This window comes from Pseudophryne corroboree, chromosome 1 (assembly GCF_028390025.1).
Source record: "Pseudophryne corroboree isolate aPseCor3 chromosome 1, aPseCor3.hap2, whole genome shotgun sequence".
Taxonomy (NCBI): Eukaryota; Metazoa; Chordata; class Amphibia; order Anura; family Myobatrachidae; genus Pseudophryne; species Pseudophryne corroboree.
In genome coordinates, this window is record NC_086444.1 from 965,290,782 (window position 1) to 965,311,416 (window position 20,635).

Genomic DNA, 20,635 nt, shown 5'->3' on the forward strand with positions numbered 1-20,635 from the left:
GCCCAGGACATTCTTGTAATAACAATAAGAATAAAAAAGAGGAATTATATTGTTTCATTGGTAGCATATGACACATACTTATGTTCTTGTGAAATGTGATACATTTTCAACGAAAGGATTTAGGAGCTAAATATAGTATGGCTGGCTACTGTGATGGCTCCTTTTGTGTCCATCACATGCATAACTCTCCTTTTGTGACTACGCTATGCCTACAATGTAATATAACGTCCTGTGAGGATTATATTGACCCCAAACATAGTACAAGTCTTTTAGAAATGGTTTGGTGTATGTCATACTTCAAAGTGCATGTCAGCTTATTAATAGGTGTCTGCTTTTCATGTTAAAGATCCTATCAACAACTAAATTAAGTGAGCCGGAAAAATTGTGCGAGAGTTATCCTGCTAATCCCAGGTCACAGCTACTCAGGAACACGTCATAACCTCCTTACTATTGTATTCTAAAGTATGTGTATACATGCTGGTAGTTTACAGTGTTTGTGGAATCTCTATTGATCACTTAAATCAGTAGAATTGTTCATTCACACATCCAGTGTAAATTAGGGATAACCGTTGATGATTCGAAATCATCGATGGTCTATGACCGATGTTGATTACTTTTAGCATCGATGGGGGAGAACCAGATGGTTTACCACCATCGATGGTTTAGTGCTACCAAATTTTTGTATTTATTTTTTCCCCCTCATAGTGTCAGGATACAGAGTTTAGCCACGCCCCCTGGCTCCCACGAAGCCATGTCCCCAGGCTCTGATTGGCCCGCATTACAGTAAACAGTACTGCAGGGGTGACCATCGATGGTTCCTTTACAGATGGTTTTACACCATCGAGGTTACCCATAAATGGCACCATCAATGGATAACCTACCGATGGCCATCCCTAGTGTAAATTTGTGACATCAAACCTCCAAAATGTAAAACGATCAGAAAGGATTTATTTACTACAGGCAAATAAAAGCAGTATGCAGACACTGCACAAAGAGGCTGATTCAAAAGTGGATGCTGTTGCACAGACAGGGACTTATTTTCCATAAGGCTGACTGGGCTGAAGCCTAGGGGCCCTGCAAGATTCCAGGGGCCCATCTAAATAGTTATTCTTTTGAATTTTTAAGAAGAACAAACTGCAGCCAACATATACAAGCACAAGTCAGGAAAAGAAGTCAGCAGACTATATTTCAACTGGGTATCTGTATCCGTGTGAATACTCAAAGTCTACGCAAATGATGGCATCAGCTCTGCTTCCCAAACATCTGCCTGTAAATTTGACACGGAGATGGACACTGTGGTGGCCCTAAATATCTGAAAGCCTAGGGTCCCGGGCATGGGTTAATATGACGCTGAGCATAACCGCTGCATATAGAGTGGCAGAAGGCATCATAAGTAAAGTGACACCCGCTGCAGGCTTATCAGATCTGTTGCTTCATCTAAAGATGTAGCATCGGTTCCCCCTACATGAATATTGGCCACCTGAGTAACCCTGTATTTACTCAGACTGGCTGCCAGAGCACTGCTGCGGAGGCCAGTAAATCTGTGTTGGAAGACGCAGTCACTGGTCTCTGCTCATTTACAAAACGGGGCAGACACGCCCCTTATTTGTCCAACGCTATCAGAAGGCGCCGTTGTCCCTTCACCCAACAGGTGCAGCCTGTAAATCAGGCAGACGTGTCCAGGGCACTACGAACAACATCACTGGATGAGATCTGCACATGCGCAGTCCATCAGTGAAGTGCGTCTCTATTGAGTTAATTGCAAAATTTCTTGCACAGAATGCTAGTAGACCTGAGGCTGGTCCTGTGGCCACAACATACTCTTCCTAGGCCACGTCTGTAGTCCCTCTACTGTCCGTGTCTGCATACCTTACCTGAGGTAGTGGCAGTTTTTAAGTGAGACCATTTTTTGTATTGCATACGTTAATTTCATGTTCTTTCATTTTATTACCATTCATTTATCTTTGTGGTACTGGTTTTAGTAATTATTTTGTAATCAGTTTGTCGATTTATTGTCTTTACTAGCGATAATGTGTTTTATGTTTTTACATTTTTTTTATCTATGACCACATTCTAATGTGTAAAATACCATTGAATTCTCCTTAGGCTGCAGAGAGAGGATTCCTTTTTTGGTGCCACCCATATATTAAATGTTTAAACATTTTATACACAGTCGCATGGCAGTCGTGCAACTGAAAAAATAAGGCGTATTTACACGTTTATGTCTCACCCTGAATAAAGGCCACAGTGACATTTTATGCTGTCCAGTACAAATCTCATTATGGTTTCACCTTGAGTGCTTTTTTCTCACATACGTACTGTAGCCCTGAGACCTCTGTATGTATAATGTGTACCATTGGTTAATAGTTACAGCATTCCTCACCTTCCAGTTACATTCCCCAGGTCTAGCAACTGTTTGTGAAGTTGTAAATCAATTAAATCTCAGCCTTTTCCCAGTAGTGACACACACTTTATTTATTTATGAGCTAATAAGTTACAGAAACAGAAGTGATTTATTAACATAATTACTAATACTGCATTATAGTCTGGTAAATGTTAATAAAATGTCATTATGATTCTAAATTCCATGTGTATGCTGTATAGTGAAGCATTCTATCTGAGAGGTTGGTATGCTTTGTCCAAAGATCATTGGATAGTTCTTCTATGCAACAGCTTTCATTATGTAAATTATTTCTTTTTTTGTAAGCACATCAGGTAACAATGGGATCTGCTGTATGTACTGGAGAGAGATAAAGTGGAGCTGTAAAGTACCAGCCAATCAGCTCATAACTGTCATTTTTCAAACACAGCCTGTAACATGACAGGTATGAGCTGATTGACTGGTACTTTATCTCTCTGCGTAAAGCAGCTTACTGTAGCAGGATCACAATGCGTATACTCAATGGGAGGTGGGCGCATGCGCACGCAGCTACCATTGTAGTGAATGGCATAGCGGTAGCCGCAAGTTGAATGCTGCGAACGCATCACAACAACTTAAGAAGACGCATCTATATATAGACCCCAAAGTTTTTCTACTGTATCTAAGTTGCACCACACATGCGTCCTCATTGTCTGCCTACGAAGTTACAGTACTGATTCAGATGCACAGTCAATGAAATGTATAAGAAATATATTGACTTTCCTGGGAGGGGGGTTTGAGTGAGAGGATAGAGGAAAGTGGCTCTTTAGTCGCACATAGATGCTGTGTCTTATGGAAGTCTTATGGGTGTGCCGGCACAGCTGGTTTCCTACTCCAGAAGCCTAATAAGTCACATTGGAGGCTATACTCAGATGGAGAATCTGCACGTAGCATAGTGCTGGGGAAAGTTTCACAAGTATGATTGCCGTGTCTGTAGTGGGTATCTCAGTCCTTGCACATTCGGATGCATGACATTCAGATGCACGGCTGTACACCAGGAAAGAGCTTTCTAGTTGCATTAGCATAAAGTTGCAGGTGGAATTGCGGAAAGAGATGCTGCTATGTCTGACTGAGAATCAGGCTCTATAGTATTACAACTGTTGCAAATATTTTTTTGTTTTGTGGATCCGGTGCGTCAGTTCCCATGCTCTGACCAATCGGATCCCCCGAGTGACTGCTTATTTGCGATGGGGCCTCGGAGAAACAGTAACTATGTTTTTTCCCCTCAAGATTTGGGGATGCTACAGGAACTGAAGAGGATGTGATCACTTCATTTTGTGAGTAATAAACGGGTAAATGAGGATTGTGTTGGAATGTATTTATTTGATAAAATCTTTGCATATTCCGAGTGTGTGTACTACTGTATGTCTCTTTATATATCTATCTATATATCTATCTATATATATATATATATATATATACATACATACATACACATAGTGCATCCGGAAAGTATTTGCAGCGCTTCACTTTTTCCACATTTTGTTGTGTCACAGCCTAATTCCACAATGGAATAAATTCATTTTTACCCTCAAAATTCTACACACAATACCCCATAATGACAACGTGAAAAAAGTTTTTTTGTGATTTCTGCAAATGTATTAAAAATAAAAAACTAAGAAATCACATGTGCATAAGTATTCACAGCCTTTGCCATGAACCTCAAAATTGAGCTCAGGTGCATCCTGTTTCCACTGATCAGCCTTGAGATGTTCCTACAGCTTAATTGGAGATCACCTGTGGTACTGTAAATTCAGTTGATTGGACATGATTTGAAAAGGCACACACCTGTCTATATAAGGTACCACACTTGACAGTTCATGTCTGAGCACAAACCAAGCATGAAGTCAAAGGAATTGTCTGTAGACCTCCGATACAGGATTGTCTTGAGGCACAAATCTGGGGAAGGGTACAGAAAAATATCTGCTGCTTTGAAGATCCCAATGAGCACAGTGGCCTCCATCATCCATAAATGGAAGACGTTTGGAACCAACAGGACTCTTCCTAGAGCTGGCCATCCGTCTAAACTGAGCGATCGGGGGAGAAGGGCCCTAGTCAGGGACGTGATCAAGAACCCGATGGTCACGCTGTCAGAGCTACAGCATTCCTCTGTGGAGAGAAGAGAACCTTCCAGAAGAACAACCATCTCTGCAGCAATCCACCAATCAGGCCTGTATGGTAGAGTAGCCAGACGGAAGCTGCTCCTTAGTAAAAAGCACATGGCAGCCTGCCTGGAGTATGCCAAAATGCATCTGAAGGATTCTCAGTCCATGAGAAACAAAATGCTCTGGTCTGATGCGACAAAGATTTAACTCTTTTTGGTATGAATGCCAGGCATCATATTTGGAGGAATCAAGGCACCATTCATCACCAATACCATCCCTACAGTGAAGCATGGTGATGGCAGCATCATGCTGTGTGGATGTTTTTCAGTGGCAGGAACTGGGAGACTAGTCAGAATAGAGGGAAAGATGAATGCAGCAATGTACAGATACATCCGGGGTGAAAAACTGCTCCAGAGCGCTCTTGACCTCAGACTGGGGCGATGGTTCATCTTTCAGCAGGACAACGACCCTTAGCACACAGCCAAGATATCAATGGAGTGGCTTCAGGACAACTCTGTGAATGTCCTTGAGTGGCCCAGCCAGAGCCCAGACTTGAAACCGATTGAACATCTTTGGAGAGATCTGAAAATGGCTTATCACCGACGCTTCCCATCCAACCTGATGGAGCTTGAGAGGTGCTGCAAAGAGGAATGGGCGAAACTGCCCAAAGATAGGTGTGCCAAGCTTGTGGCATAGTCAAAAGACTTGAGGCTGTAATTGCTGCCAAAGGTGCATCAACAAAGTATTGAGCAAAGGCTATGAATACTTATGTACATGTGATTCCTTAGTTTTTTCTTTTTAATAAATTAGCAAAAATCACAAAAAAAACATTTCTCACGTTGTCATTATGGGGTATTGTGTGTAGAATTTTGAGGGAAACTATTTATGTATTGCAATTTGGAATAAGGCTGTAACATAACAAAATGTGGAAAAAGTGAAGCGCTGTGAATACTTTCCGGATGCACTGTATCTATATATATTATATATAGATACAGTGCATCCGGAAAGTATTCACAGCGCTTCATTGAAATAAATAAATGGTATTTTTTACAGGTGGAGTACAGGTGCCAGTGGGCCATTGATGTTGGGGCATGCTGATACTTGTGGTTTGCCAAGTGCCATCAAGCTTGGGCATGCTTGGGCATGGCATGCTTGTAGTCCACCTGTAAAGAGTAATATTATTTAAACTTTATTATGAACATTACCTCCGTACCTGGAGCCCAGGGCTTTCATCCCAGGGTTGGTTGTCCTTGGGGAGATGGACCCCATTTTGGAACTTCCCTAGGTATTCCAGTACCTGGGTGACCAGTTGAGGGCTGGTTGCTGTTATTGCAGGAGGACTGCGTGTCCCCTTGCTATAGTGTCTGCTGCCCTGACTGGTTCAGACTAGCGCTTGTTATTGGAAATTTGGGGACCATGCTGCCACCCTTCCCTTATTTTTCAATACCAGTCAAGGCTCCAAGGTCCAGGGCATTTAACAATTTGAAGGGGGACCCCACTCCATTTTTTTTTGACACTTTATTTTTATTTATTTATCTTTTTTTTTTTTACAAGAACAAAGCCTGCGCTGACTGTAGTGATCTGTGCGCTGACCATAGTGATCTGTGTGCTGATCATAGTAGTCTGTGTAGTGCTTTAAATCTGATTCAGATTGACAATGGATTTGCATCGGATTGCAGTGGGATAGGAGCTTGAAATCCAGTGGGTATTGATGGTGGATTAAAAATAACAGTTAAAACTGATGCTACTGGGGGAGGGGGGGGGGGGGGGGGCTTGGCTCGGCATGGAGTAGCAGCGGCAGGTTGTAGCTCCTCACCAACATCCTGCTGATATATCCTGCTCCCTGCTGCGTTCTCATTGGAAATTGCTCCACAGGGGTGTTCCAGTGTGCTGCATCTTTTGGTGTTTGTGCTGTGTATCTAGCTGCAAATAAACATTGGCATCGCGGAGCTGCGTAGTGCGGCCTACATCCTAGGTGTCGCGGCCGGCCTCGCTGCCTGACATTGTACTGTGCACAGGTTCACTTCCGGCTACGGCTCTCCTCTCCTCTGACCGCCCCGGCTGGCGGGCTGCTGATTCGGGGACTGCTGGCGATGACTGGTGGGAGACTTCTACATCGCCGGGATTGACCGCATGTTTACTGTGGCCAAACTTACCTGCTGCGGATCCGCCACGTCTCCTACCCGACTGTCTACCCAAGCTGAATGCGGGACGGCTTCTTCTGAGTGGTGCTTTTAACTCCGTGTCTGTGCCGCTGCTGTCGCCTTATATTGGGAGCGGTAGCCTTGCACTTTGGCTGACCCTGGGAGCAGCTTATTGAGAGAGTGCTTTCCCGCCGCGGAGACGCCATCTTTTGACCGGGCCCCTAGGAAACCGCAGATCTGGGCACTTCATAACGTCTCTCCTATGCTTCCCTAGTGAGTGCACACCCTTTTTTTTCACTATAGCTCTCTGCTGAACACTGAGGTCTCCTTTATCATGAACACACGGAACTGCCATTTCTTCTGCGTTTTATACCTCTGATATTGCCTGTTTGAGACTGGACCTTTTTATTATTTCTATCTGCTATTCAGTGCTTCTTTGCATATTACTGGCTTCGGTGAGGCACCCCCTGCAGCCATGTTTAACCCTGCTAGTACCTCTGAACATCTAACCTCCTCTATCCTGAAGGCTGTTATGGAATCTGAGAAAAGGATTCTTGCTATGTTTGGAGAAGAGACTGTTGCGGTGCCTGTTTCTCCTGAACAGTCTGCCTGCCTACCTGTGTTGATGCCCTCGGAGCCCTTGGGTGAGCCTGTGGGTTCCGCTACACAACAAATTATAAATAAATTGGGGGAGTTGCGGATTAATCCCATGCGTATTCGCCGTTATTCCTGGTTGGCGATGGTGCATGGGATGTCAGCGGCAGCCTCCATCTCGTCATGGGTGACTGTGTGGACCCACACTGTAATCTCATTCAGGGCCTCAAAATGTGTCTTTTTCGACACTGGAGAAATGTACTGTATCACATTGCAGTCCGTTGAGGTGCTAGGGAGGGGGATGGATTTCCATTCTGTAATTTTTGTGGACCTGAGGCCTTTACTCTTCTCTACTTGGATAATGCTGTGCAAGATGGCTGATGACTCCATTTGTTTGCTGGTTACTGTTGTGAATTGTTGGGCTATGTGGTTCCGGAATGGGCCCGTCCCCCAGACTGATTCTGTTTCTTTTCAAGTCTGTGTACTGATTCACTGTTGCCAGGACCCTTGCTATGTTTTATTTTCTCACTGATTCTCTCTAAAATATTGTCCATTCTCATGTTTTTTGTATGTCTTATTATTGGCATAACTTTGTTATTACATAGTTCCACACTATGTTTAATTTGAACATTTTTCATCTAAGAGCTTATATATCTAGATACGCATTGGAATATCTATTGGGTATAGCAAACACTATCCTTCATATTTTATGTTCACATATGTAAGTTTATACGTGGAAGTTCTACTAGATTTAGATTTTTACCCTTTGATATTATCTTTTCAGTTGCCCCAGTTATATATCTATTTTATTTATCCTCGTTTTGGGGATGGGGTGGGGGGGGGGATTTAGGGCTTAGACAAGTTAAGTAGCTTAGGTGGGGGGGGGGTTATGGGGATCCAGGTATACCTAGGTTGGGGTTAGGTTATACAGGGTGGGGGGTTCTGAGGTGGTTTGTTTTGGGGGGTTTTGTTTTGATTTAGTTAGAGACTGTAGGGATTTGTTTTCATTTTTTGTTTTATTCTGTTTAGATTTATGGCAGATGTCTCCGGAATTATATATATATTTTTTTCAATATTCCTTCACTCTATGCCTATTCTGTTCATGGTCTGTAATATGATTATCTCTGTATCTCTATATTCCTCAGATATAGGTTACTCTCACTTTATCCTCAATATGTGAGCTCACATGACGCCTGTGTGCTCTTATTGCTTAATGTTATACTGATGAGTGCTTTATATATCCTGTTTTTTGTTGGGCATGTATTGTAATTTTATTTGGTATACATTGTCTGACAGTACTCCTGTCTGCATATTGCATGCTCTACTGTATCTGCCATGATTGTTTGTTGTATTTTAATTATGTTATTTTTTTGGGGGGGTGTTTTAAAAAACTTACAATAAAGAATAAACAATTAAAAAAAAAAAAAAAAACGATGCTACTGGGTATTTTTTTTAAATGCAATTCACCTGTTAGATTCCAATAGATGGTAAACCCACTGCTTAGTAAATTTCCCCAATTGTCCCACATTATTTTGTCATTATTAGCAACACAAAATCAGCAACATAGGGAGTCATTCCGAGTTGATCGCACGTAGCAACTTTTTGCTGCTCATGCGATCAGCTAGATGCCGCCTATGGGGGAGTGTATTGTAGCATAGCAGGGCTGCGATCACTTGTGCAGCCCTGCTATGCTAAAAAAGTTTCCTGCAAAAGAAGACCAGGGTAAAAGTTACTTACCCTGTGTGACGGATCCAGCGACGAAGGTCCTGGGATTGACATCAGACATCCGCCCTTCAAATTCCTGGACATGCCTGCATTCGGATTTCCATGCCCCGAAAACGCTGAGTAGACACCCCGGAACACTTCCCCACTGTCAATTTTCTTGCGATCGCGCTAGCGATCACTTTCTTCTGGTCATTGCGGGCAATGACATGTGTGCGCATTGCGGCCACCGCGCATGCGCATTTCCGATCTGTTCACACCGCAGCGAAGAACCGCTGCGTGCAAATTGTTAGTAATGACCCCCATAGTGCAATAGAACTTCTCTTCTCAGTCTACCTTAACATAAATATAGCTTTATCTATATCAGCACAAAAAAAGGTATGCTTTAATAGAAGACTACCACAGAAGGATGCATTATCCTTATGCAATTTTTCCAGGTCTGTTAGGGTTGGGTATGTGTGACTGGTGGTCAGGAGACTGTTGGTCACCATACCAACACCAAGATCCCGGATTTGAGATGCCTGGCGGAGGTAAGGGGGGGTGAGTGCAACGAAGCCCCTTGCGGGCTTGCTGTGATCGCCATGCTGCGGGCTCTGTGGCGAGCTGCGCTCGCCACAAGTTCTATTCCCACTCTGTGGGTGTCGTGGACACCCACATTCTGGTAACTTTACATGTGTAGATATGTCTGATATTCTGGTTTTCTAGGTAATTACTGCTGAGTTGGCTAGCTTTATTAAAATACAAGAGGACAGTACATTCAACAACTTTTACCTCTCCAGCTGTTGTTTACTCCCAGCATCATAGTCCATCCAGCTGGCAGAGCACATTGGGTTTAAGAACAGCTGTGTGCATTCTCTATACTTCCAGCAGGGTTATATTCCTGTTCACACAGATACATCTGTTATACAAAAGAGACACTTTACACTAATTATGACTAAAGATAATACATGCACACATACTGTATTTGCGTGCTTTGGAATACAAATTATGATAGAACAGATCTTATAACACACACACCTAGAGAAGCTGTAAAAGTCTAATGCACAGGATAGATTCTTCTGTGACTTTCATAGCAAAACATACTCTTGGGAGCTGCTGCAAGGGTTTATTTTACAAATCTCATCAGACCCAGAATCCCTGGCTGGGGGATTAGGAGTTTAGGAACAGTTTCTCTAAATATCAGACTGATTTGGGGGATATGGTTCTTTCTCTGTTATTTATCGCAGACAGTCACACAGCATATATCACAAAATATATTTTATGTAGAATGAACCTGGTTGCTGTTTGTTATAGAGCAAAGTAACTTCAGACGGCGAATGAATGTTTGTGGTTGTGTCAGACTGCCTCATCATCTAGGAAAAAACCTTGTTCTGTCTGGCTTTAATACCTATATTTAGCAGTGGCATCATACTTTTATGTTCTCCAAATTAAACATAGCATTGCCAGGGTGGTGGCCGGGATCAAGCAGGAAACTTGCATCAAGTAATTTCCCAGCTGTTTGTGTGTGGAATGTCCTAACTCTGCATCTTATTTATTCTTTTCTGATCAACAGAAGGAAATCTGAAATTCACAGCAGTTTATCTTTTCATTGTTTAATCCTGGATGTCTAATAATTATGGAAGCAGGGAGGGAGTTCTAATATATAAGGGAACAAGGTTAAGTCGCACACTGCTCTGTATGCAGCCATATTGGAAGTGCAGATATCTTGCACTAGGCTAATGTGACTATGGGGGTCATTCCGAGTTGATCGCTAGCTGCCGTTGTTCGCTCGCAGCGATCAGGCTAAAAATCAGCTTTTCTGCGCATGCGTATGGGTCCGCAGTGCGCACTAGCGATGTACTTTCACAAAAACCTATGTAGTTTCACACAAGGTCTAGCGGCGCTTTTCCGTCGCTCTGCTGATTGGTGAGTGATTGACATCAATGGGGCGTTTCTGGGAGGTAACTGACCGTTTTCCGGGAGTGTGCTAAAAAACGCAGGCGTGTCAGATGAAAACGCAGGCGTGCCTGGGGAAACGGGGGAGTGGCTGGCCGAACGCAGGGCGTGTTTGTGACGTCAAAGCAGGAACTAAATAGAGTGAAGTGATCGCAATGTAGGAGTAGGTCTGCAGCTACTTAGAATCTGCTGGAAAATATGTTAGCCTCAGCGCTGCGATCTTTTCGTTCGCACTTCTGCTAAGCTAAGATACACTCCCAGAGGGCGGCAGCTTAGCGTTTGCACTGTTGCTAAAAGCAGCTAGCGAGCGATCAACTCGGAATGAGGGCCTGTATGCACTTCTTCAGTCTTACGCATCACGCCATCACACTGGTTCTGTACACTAAAGCAGCTGTCAGTTTCCGCACTAATAAGGGTGTGTACACATGGTGAGATATTTTCTTTCGATTTTGACTATATAGTCAAAATCGCAAGAAAAGTTAGTGCAGATTGCAAGGTGCAGTCACCTTGCGATCCCGATTCGATCCAGATGCGCGGTCCTGCCAGGTCGGCATCGCAAGAAAAGATAGACTGTGCAGGCAAGTCAATCCTTGCTAGATCGGTGTACTATCTAGTTCATCTCACATGTCAATGAAATCTCACATAAGCCAAAATCGTAAGCACACATAGTCCATATCTCAAGAAATGTTAGTCAAAATCAGTGGTGCTGGGGTCCAGGGAGTTCAAGGGAAATCGCAAGTAAAAATCGGGCCTAGCAAGGATCTCACCGTGTGTACACACCCTTACACCTACCCTATGCTGGATGCCAGAGATCCCTCTAAAATAGGCATCTCCTCGTATGCATGTGGGTCGAATGTATGTATAAATATGAAATCAGAAACATTGAGGTTCAGGGCCGGAGGTAATAAAGTCTGAATTGGCCAGAGGTGCGGTTTCCCGGACGAACTCGAATGATTACCGCTTTAAAAAAATGTCCGAGTTCGGCCAGCAACTCACACCTACAGCCAACTCGGACTTCATTACATCTGGCCCTTTATGTCTGTATTTCCAGTTGTATGTTTCTTGAGATACTTCTAAACTTAATTTAATACAGTAAGCTCTATTCTAATGGCGGTTTCACGCTGACATTCTTTTTGCAGCAACTATGCAAGTAAGTATCATAGCTGAAATGTTTCTGTAAATATCCGTCAAATCTTATTGGAGGGTATCACACCAGTGATTTTCCTCTAGAGAACTGCTTGCAATTGCTACTGACAGTGATTTAGCTCAGAGAATAAAACACTACTGGAAAAAGCAGATATATTATGAATAGTATGTGACAGACAGTTATACTGGCTCAAACAAAGATTTGTAGCAGCGTTTCGTCAGCATGGTATCCATCAAAATCACCTGTAAACTAGAAAATCACTACAGAAAAAAGTTAATGAATACAAATCTGAATTTTAGTTACATCTGCAGCTAAGGAATTGCCATTGTGACCCCATAGCATAGTTAAAAGTGTATACCATTGATGGCATGTGCTTATAGTTTATGAGAGCATTGTTTATTCATCAATTTCATAAAATTACATCTCTCTGATTTCCACACAGGTCTACACACGTCTTGACAAACACTGCTGTGGCTTCAGACCTCGAAAAGAAGACACATGTGTGCAAGAAGGGTTATACTTGAAATGTGACGACTCTCGCAATATTGACCTGACACATATTGTACAAAAGAAGAATGACCCTCGGCACTTGGTTTTTATCAATAACAAAGGGTATTTTGATAGAAGCGAAGATAATTTGGACTTTAAGTTGTTGGAAGGAATAAAAGAGTAAGTGTTGTACTGCGGCAGGTGGGAGGATGGGTGGAAGTGAGGGCAAGTTGGTGAGTTGGTGGATGTGAGAGATAGTGTGGGTGATGGTGAGGGCAAGTAGGGCTGGTTTGTGGGCATTTAGTATGCAAAAAGTTTTCATACTGTTGTACAGCATTTACCTGTGGAAAGTAGACTACAGTGCAGTAAATAGCTGGACCTACATTGTAGTTGCACTATAGTGCAGTGCTTAAGTACATTTTCCGAACACCTCACTCATGTCATATTTTTCTATTGAGGAATGTAATAGAATTTTAAATCACTGTTCCTGGGAGCTGGATTGCTACCTTCCTCTGTCTGCCCCTATCCGCATCTCTCTATCCCACCTTTTTTCACTGTCTATACATGGTCTCTAGAACTTATCAGTGGATCATAGGGGGCGACTAAGATGTAATTAAAGATGATACCCTTTGGTCTGTATGGTGGAAGTCTGCCCCCAGGGTCCTGAATCTTTTACCATGGGTAACATATCCTGTTGGATTCTTGCAGTGTACATGGCCAGTAGTTCACCAAGGAGCAGCATGTAGGGAAATGGTGTGCTGCCGCATGATGGCACTGATGGCACTGACAGGCACAGGGAGAGCAGCGGCAGGGGCGTCTCCAGCTTTCTACCATTCAGACCATCATCTTGGTCATGTTCGAGGAATTGTTTCTGGACCTTCTTCTTCTGCATGAAGGGAAGGGTGGCTGCAGGTTATCAGGGGAGTGGAGAGGCTGTGTTGTCCAGCCAGCCAATGCAACAGTCCAGTATGCTGGACCTGCACTATTCTGGTAATGACCATTGTCGGCTCTACCATCAATGAGCAATGGTTTTCCACCATCGGTAAGCGGCATAGCGGCGAATGACCAAGTTGACTTCATGGGCCAGAAAACCCACCACTTTCCTGGATTTGTTGACCGGTGCATTGACCACGAACACAAGTTCTTGAACTGCACCTGTAAATGGCATCCAACTTTTGTGGCAGACATTGGTTGGCGCACCAGTCCCCAGTGATGATGTGGTGCTGCACGAGTGGTACGGTAGCTACATGACTAGTCTTGTCAACAAAAACAACCACCATCTCCTTGGCTATGCTCTACTGACGTCAGAACTTCTGTGGCGTGCACCTGCAATTGGGGTCCACTAGGCCAACTGCTATTTGGTCTCAGGGCCGAAGCAGTAGATCCCGGATTCATTGCCACTTATAATCTCCCAGACAGAGTAAGAGCAACTGCCATCAAATCTGGCCAGCATGTTGTGGCACCAAGTCACCCAAGCATCCTTCTGCTTCTGAGTAAGCTGATGGAGCACCCAGCATGCAAAAACCTTGTTCAGGCCAAGTTTTTCGTGGAGTATCAAGCAAATGGATCCTGATGAGAGTCCTATCTCCTTTTCTAATTGGGCCACTGGTGTCCACCTCAACTATGGCATGCATGACAACATCGTTGTTCTTGATGTCGGCGACAGCGCTCCATGTCTTCCAGGCACCATCTCCCATGCCAGAATTCTGCAAACCACCCAAAGCAAAGCTTCAGTACAGTGCTTCTTCTGCAAAGGCAGCTTGCAGTTGGTCAAAACACTCCTGCTGTCGCAGACCACTCTTGTAGTTGTAGAAGATCATGGCTTTCCATTGGCCTCTGTTGAGCTCCATAACAAGATTGTGAAGGAAGTAAACATTCTGACTTCTCCAATGTGCAGTTCTACTTATATACTGTTCTGTGCCTTGATATTTCACAAGAGCTTTAGTCAGAGAATACAGTTCACAGCCGGACAGATTGTGTATATTTGACCTATGCACTGCACATCCAGAAACTTATTGCACACCCCTCCTACTAAACAAACGTGTAGGCCTTTAAATCCAATTCAGTTGTTTCTGTACCATGATCAATACAATTGGTCATAGCCCTCTCCTATCCCCACCTACTATTTCTGTTTCAGTACAACTTAGAGGAATTTATGGTTATCTGATTTTTTTTTAATATTTATTTTCTTGTTCCATTTTCTGTTTGGGGTTTAGTTCAACAAATAGTTAATGAGGGCCAAATCCACATCTAATACTTTCTCTATTACCCCTTTTCCAGTGACATTAAAATCCTGGATTTTTGCACATGAACACGCACTAACAAGGAATTTTTGTCAGTGGAAACTGCTACAAGGCAAAAATCCTGGCTAAAGTGACCTGGGATTTTTACCCTGGTAACAAGCAGGGTTTTTAGCGGGTCTTTCCTGGGTTAGCTGCAGTGGAAATGGGTTATCCGGATTATCCGACCCGGATAACCCATTTACAGTCTGGGGATTAGCGAAAAACCCTCCCAAGCGCGCCGCACCCACCCTGCCGAGTACCACCCGCTGCCCACAGTCTCCAGTCTGCTGTTTCAAGTCTGTCACTCCTCCTGCCGCCGGTCTCTGTCCGCTCGCTGCTAATCTCCGTCCACTGTTTGCGATGTCATCTCCAAGCACTGCCAAATACCGGGTGCAGTGGAAACGGGGTAAATCCCAGGTCGTATAGTGTAGTACCAGCTGGAGTTTAACCAAGACCAAGACACACTACATATTATTGTATTCAATGTATCCATATTTAATATAATTATCTTTCTGTACTTATACCTGAAGAAAGATAATTATATTTAAATGTGGATACATTGAATAATGTGTGCATGATATTTTATATGATTATTTTGTCATCTTAAAAAAGTTTTATTAAAAATATTTTTTTCACTATATAGTGTGTCTTGGTTAAGCGCCAGCAGGTACTACACTATATTCTTTTGACACTAGAGACTGGCAAATCTCTCTCCAGCCAGCTGCTGACTATAGACCGAACACTGGTTTTGTATTACTTGTTAAGTTCCAGGTCGGAGCCACTGTGGAAATGGGGTAAATCCTGAGTCTGACTCAGCTTGGACCGTGTTCCAAATACTGAGTCAGATCCTGGAATTTGGTAAAAAAGCAGTATAATTTGACATAGGAAGCATTGCAATTACACCATTGTTCTCACATGTGGAAGTTTGTTTTCATTGTTAACAATGTTATTCCCAGTTCTTGGGGGGGGGGGGGGGGGGGGAAAGAAAGCTGTTATTAAACTATTAATTGCTCCAACAAGTCCAAGTAAACAAATTGTGTACACTTTAAAGCGGTGTATAGCGTTCTAAGCCAGTAAGGACAAATATTTTGTCCAAACATTCTGATCAATTAGGTTAAACTTCATCTTCACTTGTTGTTACAAAATCTCTTTTTTGTTTTTCAGGTTTCCTGAATCTGCTGTGTCAGTGCTAAAAAGTCATAGACTACGGGAAAAACTCCTCCAGTCTTTCTTTCTGGACAAGATTTTCTGGGAGAGTCAAGGGGGCCGCCAAGGGATTGAAAAGCTCATTGATGTAATAGAGAGAAGGGCAAAAATTCTGCTTACTTACATCAATGCCCATGGACTTAAAGTCTTGCCAATGAATGATTAAACTGACCAAATGACCTCATGAAACAAGGCAGTGAAGATGTAGTCACATTTACTTGAACAACACAAAATGCATCATTACAATATTTTTTCTAGATGTGTATATATTTTAGAATAGTATTCACTAGGCCCAGGTAATATGGTGTATAGCTATGGGATCCTTTAGGCAGAAAACTGAAAGGTCTGAAACCTAAAAAGGGAAAAAAGTAGTCCTATAGACGGGCATGAGCATCAAATATGTCTTCCCTTGGTCACTGGGAGGAGCACTGCTAAACAATTTATGGAGTAGAGCAATACCAAGGACAATGTGTAGAAAGACAGGTAATTTTCTATTTAATTTGGTATATTTTAACATGGCAGCCCAAATAATGAAGGACATGCTTATGCAAAATATTATTTGTTTCATGCATAGATTATATATCCCATACCTGTGTTCCCGTGTATATACATGGTCCACATTGTGCTATATTATCTTCAGCAATGTAAAACATCCTTTATTTTTAGCTAGTAAGAAGGTTTTAAAGACTTGTAAAACCAAAAATGCTAATTACATTGGGCATTTGGTATATACACAGCAACAATAAGGATAACTATATGTCATAGCCTGCTTCCGTTGTGGTAAGATATACCATTGCCTGTGGAGAGTGAAGCACAGATTTCCAGCCTAGCTGAGTATTTTTATTTTTCCCCTGTCACAGCTTTGGAATATGTACTCCAACTAACAGGAGTGGGGAAGGTAAATGTTTTCTAGAATACACATAAAACTTATTTCAGAAAAAGATTAATGGGATCTATTTATAAAAGCTAAAGCCTTGCTTAGGTTTATGTGTAATTTAAGAAATGTCTAATGCAGGGATATAAGAGATAGCTCCTGCTTTAGCCAAATTAACACTGCAGACCACAGTCTCCATTATTCTCAGTGGAGACTGCAGCCTAGGCCAATTTACTAAGCACAGAAAATCCTAGCGTTTTTGAGCTTGGCCATGATACTAACACCATATTAAGATGGCGATAGCCATTATAGCCCTATGGGGAGAGCAGAGATGGAGATTAATCTCCTGATCCATTCCCCAGCAGCCTCCATTCTCCTCTCATTGTTGCTTTGTTCTGTGCAGGGTCAGAGCTGGCAGTAAGATGATAGCGATTCCTATAACTTATGCTGCAGGCCACTGAGCTGGGACGGGCTCCTATGAGAGATAATATCCTGGAGCCAATTTTGTTGTTAAATTCCACCAAAAAATAATTTCTTATTGCTACAATATTCAATATAAGATGCTACACTTTTTGAGGCCTCACTTTTATGAATGGTAAATAGACTCCTACTATCTGTATGATACAGATTTGTTACATCATGTATTGTGTAATGGAAGTGAAGTATAGTACTGATCATTGTATTGAAGACATAGCAAACAACAAGCTCAGGGAGAGGGGCGTCACTTACACACAGAACTAAAAGTTGTGTTGGATGGAGTGCCGCTTTAGTACACACATCTGTGTACAATAGAGCTTTATGAACTTTGTTTCCCAGAGCTACTGTATATTGGGAGATGAGGATGCATTTGCACTGTGCTCATTTTCTGGCTGATGCCGAATTGGACTTTGTATAGCGTAAAGACCATCCGCATGCATATACATCTGTTATTTTGTACCTGCTCTATTAGAGCTTTTTATTAATTGTATGCACTCTAAATAGCTGATACGTATTCTGCTGTCAAACCAAATATTATAAAACGTGGGCATAAGTACATAATACTTAAGCCTGATGTAAACCTGGCGTATTAGCTATGGGTACAACCTCATACATTTTGCCATTTGTGCACATCTGCACTGCAGGCACATATTATATATGATCTTGTACGCAAATATTTTTATAAACTCCGCATCATGCCTTGGTCTTCAGGATCACTGGAGAGAGTGGGAGTGCACTCCTATTTGCTATACATGGAGGTTATATTCAATTAACAGCAACATCACTAAAGATATTACTGTCATTTAAATAAAACCTTCCATTTATTACGTATATATGCTCAAATGTTAATTTAATGCTCTAACAATAATAAAACATAATAATGAATGCTTCTTACACAATAAGAAGGTCAGCACGGATGGTGCTCGATTCCCGCCATGGCCCTAACTGTGCGGAGTTTGTATATTACATAGTTACATAGCTGTTCAGGTTGAAAAAAGACAAATGTCCATCGAGTTCAACCTGTATTATACATTTTATATTAATTAAGTGCTGTATCCTTGGATATTTTCCCTGTACTTGCGCAGGTTTCCTCCAGGTAATCCGGTTTTCTCCCACAATCCAAAAATATACTGGAAGGTTAATTGGCTTCCAAAAAATTAATGCTAAAATGTAAGTGCGTGTGTACATATAGGGCAGACTAGATGGGCCAAGTGGTTGTTATCGGCCATCAAATTCTATGTTTCTATGTTCTATTCTAAAACATAACAATAAAAACAAAAAGAGATTAATATAAGTTTTCTATAGAAACAAATAAAACAAAACTATATGCAATACCTTTATTCTAAAGGTAAGTTATATGTTGGGACCTAAAGTTCCTGTTTATGTTTTAAAGCATAAACTGTTTGTTTTGAAATATGACCAAAATAATATATATATTTCCTTTTTTTCCCTCTCATTTTCCATGTGTCTAAGCCAACGGCTTATATCTATGTTTATTTCACTTTTTAGTCTTTTTTTTTTTCTTTTTTCCTTTTTTTTTTTTTACTTACAATTATTTTTTTTATTGACATCTACAAAAATGTACTGACAATCAATTTTTCTTACATTCAAAATATAATATACTGTTTGTAATACAAACATGAAAGAAGTAGGTAGTTGTATGTTAACTTGGGTAGGAATTGGAAATAAGGAGCTACTGTATTTACTCTTTCTGGAACTAAACCATTGACCTAATGAATTATGCTTGAAAGTAGTGCATCATTTCATAACCTTCACTGACAAGAATTTTTTTTTTTGTAGCCAATCAGTAAATGTAGTGACCGTCAATGTCTATGACTATAAATAATTGGGAGGAAAGAAACACATACACAGAATTGATACACAATTAGGGTAAAATAAGGACCCCATTTTTCAAGCCTTGGAGAGTAATAAATAGCACGTGATAAAGTACAGTACCAACCAATCAGCTCCTAACTTCCATGTCACAGACTGTGAGGCAGATATATTAACCTGGAGAAGGCATAAGGAAGTGATAAACCAGTGATAAGTGCAAGGTGATAAACGCACCAGCCAGTCAGCTCCTAACTGTCAATTTACATATTGGAGCTGATTGGCTGGTGTGTTTATCACCTTGCACTTATCACTGTTTTATCACTTCCTCATGCCTTCTCCAGGCTTAATACATCTGCCCCTGTGTTTGAAAAATTACAGTTAGAAGCTACTTGGTTGGTACTTTATCACCGTGCTATTTATCACTCTCCAAGGCTTGATAAATCTGGGCCTATATGTGTTAATTTGACCCTAGCACGACAGACTTGTGTTCACTACCCAATTCCAACATTAGAAGAAACTATTTGTATTAGGCATTGGGCATACAGAAAGGTCTGCCTAGTGAGGTAGCATGTATACCTTTAGTAAATCACTCCATGGGTAAATGTAATGGCTTGTACAGTAAGTTACAGACAGCATCAATATTTTGTCAGTTTAGCCACAAGGGTTAACGCAACGTTTTTAATAAGCAAATTGGAGTCTGTAATCATTTTTAAACAACTGCCTTTTTAAATCTAGTGGCTAAATCAACAAAATCTCATGGCTACCTGCAACTTGTAGGTTATTATGTTTACCCCATGTGTCAGTAGATTTTTCTCTCCCTAAGGTACCCATTAATCGTTAAATATTTGTGGCATATTCCCCTGAAACACACATTTTCGGGAGACATCCGCAGATATTGAGGGTGGGATGCAGAAAAGCCAAAACTGCGGCCAAACCTTCTGAAAAAGCAATTTTTGGAAGTTTGTCCACTTTTCTCATATGCACCAAGCTCCTTAATGCTCTACATTCTGGGGCTTGTATGCGGTGGGCAATGCCATCTTTAGATGACATTACCCTATAGAATCCTTAGGATTGCTTTTTATTTTTCTGCCTGAGAGGGATCCAATGGGATCCCTCCCAGCACCACCCATGGCGCATACATCACTCAATGTAAGGGCAGAAGTACTCCTGGGTCCTAAACCTGGAAGTCATTGCAGAAGACCGCTCTTTCCCGGGAGAGCTCTCCTTTGTGATTTTCTTAAAGCATATGGCATTCATAAAATCTCCTTTGCTTGCGATGACTGGCAGGATTGTGATGCATCATGCATCTTGCTCTTAATATCCCCCCAGTGTATGAAGGAGGGACATCTCAGCAGATATCGCTGATACCTGCTAAGGTCCATCCATTTCTGACAGTAGCCGCAGTATC

At 41.9% G+C, this 20,635-nt stretch overlaps 1 protein-coding gene across 1 annotated transcript in view; it reads left to right on the forward strand.

Annotated features, from left to right (window-relative positions):
- The window catches only part of GASK1B (golgi associated kinase 1B), an 81,617-nt gene extending 62,189 nt beyond the window's left edge, over nt 1-19,428 (forward strand). Inside the window, exons 3-4 of the mRNA XM_063920478.1 lie at nt 12,509-12,735; nt 16,002-19,428. Coding sequence (XP_063776548.1) covers nt 12,509-12,735; nt 16,002-16,209 — 435 coding nt within the window. The 3' untranslated portion in view covers nt 16,210-19,428. The remainder of the gene's footprint in view (nt 1-12,508; nt 12,736-16,001) is intronic.
- The last annotated feature ends 1,207 nt before the right edge of the window (nt 19,429-20,635 follow it).